Raw genomic sequence first — 6,810 nt, forward strand, 5'->3', positions numbered from 1 at the left:
ATTATGGCCCAAAGGCTGGCCCAGCAATGTGCAAACAACAATGTAGCCAAAAACACAGGCCACATAAACAAACCCAGAGCACTTTATAAAATATAAATGTTTAGGAAACCTGTCCCTCCTAACTAAACACCATTCTCTAGGGATCCACACTGAAATGATTTCTGTATTAGGCTGATGCCACACCAGGCGTAGGGCTGATTTTTTCGGCAAGCGGAAAAACGCTTGCCGAAAATTCAGCCCTACGCCTGCTACTTGTGCCTGCACCCGAATGAATGGGATACGCTCGGGTGAAGGCACAAGTAGCCGATATACGCAAGAAAACGCGAGACTTTGCATTCTCACGCGTTTTCGTGCGTATATCGGCTACATGTGCCTGCACCCGAGCGTATCCCATTCATTCGGGTGCTGGCACAAGTAGCAGGCGTAGGGCTGATTTTTCGGCAAGCGTTTTTCCGCTTGCCGAAAAAATCAGCCCTACGCCTGGTGTGGCATCAGCCTTATGTGGCACCGGCGTGTCTCGTTAGGCACCTCGTTAGGCATCTAACCCACCCCCGCCTGATTATAGTTTAAAGGAGAAATAAAAGTGTAATTACTGGGAGTACTTAACAACAACCCCACCCCGAGGTGTTCTGAGCCCATTCTTAGTAGCCTAGACTCCCTCTTTTTTAATGGGTTGTTCACATTTATAGTAAGTTTTTGTATGATGTAGAAAATGATATTCCGAGAAAAACTGCAATTAGTTTTAATGTTTTCAGTTATTTAGCTTTTTGTTCAGCAGCTCTCCACTTTGGAGTTTCAGCAGCTATCTGGTTGCTAGGGTCTTGTTTACCTTAACGACCAGGCAGTAGTTTGAATGAGAGACTGTAATATGAATAGGGGGAGAGCTGAAAAGAAAGATATGTAATACAAGGACTATAACAAGCTCACAGGGCAATAGTTTAACTATCAGTCACCCCCATTGGAAATCTGGAAAGATGTAGAAAAGGAAGGCAAATAATTCAAAAACTATAAGTCCACTAAACAATGAAGACCAAGTGCAAAGTTGCTAGTAATAGCACAGTCTAGAACGCATTAAGATATAACATAAATGTGACCCTCCCCTATCGTAGCTGGCCCGGGGTACTGTTACTCTCAGCACTGCGCCACCTACAGGTGAAACCAGGGTACTGTTACTCTCAGCACTGCGCCACCTACAGGTGAAACCAGGGTACTGTACATTGGGCTCAATAGGAGGCGGAGCGATCACTTCAGTCAGTCAGTCAGTCAGTATCGGCTCGGCTCTGAGCTGCCCCAGTCGGCCCAACGCGTTCCCATGTGTTCCCCGCCCGCTCATACTGATATAACTTTTATTGTGTGTGACGGGGGGGAATAGCCACATGACGCAGGCGCCCGGGCGCAGAACTGTGACGTCACTTCCGGGCGGTGGCTGCGCGGAACTGTGCGCGGTCACGTGAGTGGCTGAGGCTGTTGGACCCGAGCTGCCTGTCACCGGTATAACTCCCTGCGGTACCCGGGCCCCCCGCTTCCTCCCATACACCCCCCCCTCTGTCCTACCGGCCCGACTGCCCCCTGTCCGGAACCCACTCACCTCTCTGTCCCACCGGCTCCTCATGGCTCTACCCACAGGGAATGGGCAGCAACTCCCAGCAACCTTATCCTGCTCATACTGGCACCTACCCACAGCTGGAATGTGATTGCCCTCACCCCTGTCTGTCACTCTGCCTGGCACCCACCTACCCACTGCCTGGCACCCACCTACCCACTGCCTGGCACCCACCTACCCACTGCCTGGCACCCACACACCCACTGCCTGGCACCCACCTACCCACTGCCTGGCACCCACACACCCACTGCCTGGCACCCACACACCCACTGCCTGGCACCCACCTACCCACTGCCTGGCACCCACACACCCACTGCCTGGCACCCACCTACCCACTGCCTGGCACCCACACACCCACTGCCTGGCACCCACCTACCCACTGCCTGGCACCCACCTACCCACTGCCTGGCACCCACCTACCCACTGCCTGGCACCCACCTACCCACTGCCTGGCACCCAACCTACCCACTGCCTGGCACCCACCTACCCACTGCCTGGCACCCACCTACCCACTGCCTGGCACCCACCTACCCACTGCCTGGCACCCACCTACCCACTGCCTGGCACCCACACACCCACTGCCTGGCACCCACACACCCACTGCCTGGCACCCACCTACCCACTGCCTGGCACCCACCTACCCACTGGCCTGGCACCCACCTACCCACTGCCTGGCACCCACACACCCACTGCCTGGCACCCACCTACCCACTGCCTGGCACCCACCTACCCACTGCCTGGCACCCACCTACCCACTGCCTGGCACCCACACACCCACTGCCTGGCACCCACCTACCCACTGCCTGGCACCCACCTACCCACTGCCTGGCACCCACACACCCACTGCCTGGCACCCACACTCCCACTGCCTGACACCCACACACCCACTGCCTGGCACTCACCTACCCACTGCCTGGCACCTACCTACCCACAGCTGTAATGCTATTCCCTTCACCCCCTGTCTGTCACTCTACATGGCACCTACACACCCACTGCCTGGCACCCACCTACCCACTGCCTGGCACCCACCTACCCACTGCCTGGCACCCACACACCCACTGCCTGACACCCACACACCCACTGCCTGGCACCCACACACCCACTGCCTGACACCCACCTACCCACTGCCTGGCACCAACACACCCACTGCCTGGCACCTACACACCCACTGCCTGGCACCCACACACCCACTGCCTGGCACCCACACACCCACTGCCTGGCACCCACCTACCCACTGCCTGGCACCCACCTACCCACTGCCTGGCACCCACACACCCACTGCCTGGCACCCACACACCCACTGCCTGACACCTACACACTCACTGCCTGGCACTCACCTACCCACTGCCTGGCACCTACCTACCCACTGCCTGGCACCTACCTACCTACTGCCTGGCACCTACCTACCCACAGCTGTAATGCTATTCCCTTCACCCCCTGTCTGTCACTCTGCATGGCACCTACACACCCACTGCCTGGCACCCACCTACCCACTGCCTGGCACCCACCCACCCACTGCCTGGCACCCGCCTGGCACCCACCTACCCACTGCCTGGCACTTACCTACCCACTGCCTGGCACTTACCTACCCACTGCCTGGCACTTACCTACCCACTGCCTGGCACTTACCTACCCACTGCCTGGCACTTACCTACCCACTGCCTGGCACTTACCTACCCACTGCCTGGCACTTAACTACCCACTGCCTGGCACTTAACTACCCACTGCCTGGCACCTACATACTCACTGCCTGGCACCTACATACCCACGGCCATTCTGCTGTCCCTCTCACCCTGTCTGTCACTCTGGCACCTATATTCCCGTTAATCATTTGATCGTTAGCCTGTGACGGTGCAACACAAACATCGGAATGATGAGCAGTGCAAGTCTGTAACAGGGACACCCAAACTGTGGCCCTCAAGCTCTGGGGGAGTTTTAAGGGCTCTGTTTAGAAATTGACCTGCGTGCCCTCCCTATTCACTTTCTATGTTGGTTAAGACTAACAGACCTGTTTTTTTTTTTTGTTAGCAGTGTGTCGCCATGGCAATGAGGGGACTAGTAGAAGCTGAATGCGGGGGATCCAACCCCCTCATGAAACTGACCAATCATTTCACTCAGGACAAAGCCTTGCGGGAAGAAGGCTTGCAGCACGTGTCCTGGCCCCCAGGGGCCACAGTGGTGAGTGACACTCCTTCCCGCATGTGTAGCTATGTATAACTCCCTTTCAGGGTATCAGTGTAGTGCGGCAGCCTGCACCCATCCATATAATAATATAGTTACCAATATGATATAGGTATATTCTGTCATTTATATAACTTAATGTTAGATTACTCCCTAATATAGAATCAGACCCATGAATTATGTCATTTATTGCCTCCTCATATGTCCCCCATCCTCTTCTTTGTGTTTAGGTATCCAAGCCTCTCGGAGAAGCCACCGAAGATGAGGTGAGGAATGAGCCGCTCACAGTTTAGCAGTAGGGCAGCTCCCTTATTTATAAGGCTATAAAGCAACCCTTCTTGTCTCATTAGCAACATGAATTGTCATTGACAGGCTGGCAACAACCTTCCTGATAGGATGGGGCAGTGCAGGTAGATTGAAACACGTCACATTCTCTCGCTGACAGTTTACAGTAAAGGCTACTGTAGTTACATAGTTACATAGGGTTGAAAAAAGACCATTGTCCATCAAGTTCAACCCATCCGAGTAAACCCAGCACACAACCTATACTAACCAATCTATACACTCACATACATAAACTATATATATACAACCAGTAATACTAACTGTAGGTATTAGTATCACAATAGCCTTGGATATTCTGCTTGTTCAAAAACTCATCCAGGCCCCTCTTAAAGGCATTAACAGAGTCTGCCATTACCACATCACTAGGAAGGGCATTCCACAGCCTCACTGCCCTCACCGTGAAAAACCACCTACGCTGCTTCAAATGGAAGCTCCTTTCCTCTAATCTATAGGGGTGACCTCTGGTGCGCTGATTGTTTTTATGGGAAAAAAGAACATCCCCCAACTGCCTATAATCCCCTCTAATGTACTTGTACAGAGTAATCATGTCCCCTCGCAAGCGCCTCTTTTCCAGAGAAAACAACCCCAACCCTGACAGTCTAACCTCATAGCTTAAATCTTCCATCCCCTTTACCAGTTTAGTTGCACGTCTCTGCACTCTCTCCAGCTCATTAATATCCTTCTTAAGGACTGGAGCCCAAAACTGCCCCCCATACTCAAGGTGAGGCCTTACCAGGGACCTATAAAGCGGCAAAAATATGTTCTCATCCCTTGAGTCAATGCCCTTTTTTATACAAGACAGCACTTTATTTGCTTTAGTAGCCACAGAATGACACTGCCTGGAATTAGACAACTTGTTATCTACAAAAACCCCCAGATCCTTCTCCATTAAGGATCCCCCCAACACACTACCATTCAGTAGATAGTTTGCGTTTATATTATTCCTACCAAAGTGCATAACTTTGCACTTGTCAACATTGAACCTCATTTTCCAGTTTGCTGCCCAGTTTTCCAATTTTGTCAAATCGCTCTGCAAAGCGGCAGCATCCTGCATGGAACTTATAGTTTTGCACAATTTAGTGTCATCAGCAAAAATAGAAACAGTACTGTCTATGCCCACCTCCAGGTCATTAATAAACAAGTTAAAAAGCAAAGGACCAAGGACTGACCCCTGCGGTACTCCACTAACCACACTGGCCCAATTAGAAAATGTTCCATTTACCACCACTCTTTGTACTCTATCCTTCAGCCAGTTTTCTATCCAATTACAAATATTATGTTCTAGGCCAATATTCCTCAATTTGATCATTAAACTTCTGTGAGGTACTGTATCAAACGCTTTAGCAAAATCTAAGTAGATGACATCAACTGCCATTCCAGCATCAAGGTTCCTGCTCACCTCCTCATAAAAGGCAACTAAATTAGTCTGGCAAGATCTGTTACGCATAAAACCATGCTGGCACAAACTAATAGTATTGTGAACTGCAATGTATTCAACTATCCTATCCCTTATTACCCCTTCCAGAAGCTTTCCTACTACTGATGTGAGACTAACAGGCCTATAGTTTTCAGGCTGAGAACGAGATCCCTTTTTAAATAACGGCACCACATTAGCAATCCGCCAGTCTCTCGGCACCATGCCAAACCTCAATGAATCCTGAAAAATTAAGTGAAGAGGTTTGGCAATCACAGCGCTCAGCTCATTTAATACCCTGGGATGAATCCCATCCGGTCCTGGACCTTTGTTTACCTTTACATGTTCAAGTCTCTTTTGAATTTCCTCCTGAGTGACCCACGCGCCAGTAGCTAAATTACTAGCACTGGGTATATTAAAAGGGAAGCCTTCATTATCTGGCTCCTCAGATGTATAGACAGATGAAAAATAAGAGTTCAAAATTTCAGCTTTTTCCCCGTTCTCATCAACCAACGTACCTCCCCGTGATAATAAAGTTCCCACCCCTTCTTGCTTCATTTTTTTACTATTCACATAATTAAAAAATAATTTTGGATTCTTTTTACTCCTAGCTGCAATATCCCTTTCCATCTCTATTTTAGCTTGCCTGATAGCTTTTTTGCATGCTTTATTTGCCCCCTTGTACCTGATGAAAGTTTCCGCTGTCCCAGCTAACTTGAATGCTTTAAAAGCACGTTTTTTCTTACCAACCTCGACCTTAACTCTTTTATTCAGCCATAAGGGTTTTGCTTTGCGATGCCTCTCCTTGCTTACAAGGGGAATATACTGCTGTGTATACCTGCAAAGCAATGTTTTAAAGATGTTCCATTTTCCTTCTGTGTCTAACCCCATGAAAAGCCTTTCCCAGTTGACACATTGCAGAGATGCCCTTAAACTGGCAAAGTCTGCACGTCTAAAATTGAGCGTTTTAGTTACTCCCTTATAGCGCTGTCTCTGCAGCATTATCTCAAAGGAGACCATGTTGTGATCACTGTTCCCCAAATGCTCACCCACACAAATGTTAGAGATAAGTTCAGTATTATTAGATATTACCAGGTCCAAAATAGACTCATTCCGAGTAGGTTCTTGAACCACCTGAAATAAAAAGTTGTCATTTAGCATATTTACAAACCTACTAGCTTTTTCTGACTTAGCCACCCCATTACTCCAGTCAATGTCCGGATAATTAAAGTCCCCCATAATAACAACTTGACCCAATTTTGAAGCC

The 6,810-nt window shown here is 49.8% G+C and overlaps 1 protein-coding gene across 5 annotated transcripts in view; it reads left to right on the top strand.

Moving 5' to 3' along the window:
- The first annotated feature begins 1,368 nt into the window (after positions 1-1,368).
- The window catches only part of pex5 (peroxisomal biogenesis factor 5), a 17,645-nt gene continuing 12,203 nt past the window's right edge, over positions 1,369-6,810 (top strand). For 2 of the 5 annotated variants that reach the window (XM_012966521.3, XM_012966524.3), the window contains exons 1-3: positions 1,369-1,491; positions 3,632-3,781; positions 4,015-4,050. In XM_012966521.3, the coding sequence (XP_012821975.2) occupies positions 3,644-3,781; positions 4,015-4,050 (174 nt within the window). In that variant the 5' untranslated portion in view covers positions 1,369-1,491; positions 3,632-3,643. 5 annotated transcript variants of the gene reach the window in all.

The sequence above is a fragment of the Xenopus tropicalis genome, chromosome 7 (assembly GCF_000004195.4).
Source record: "Xenopus tropicalis strain Nigerian chromosome 7, UCB_Xtro_10.0, whole genome shotgun sequence".
Classification (NCBI taxonomy): domain Eukaryota; kingdom Metazoa; phylum Chordata; class Amphibia; order Anura; family Pipidae; genus Xenopus; species Xenopus tropicalis.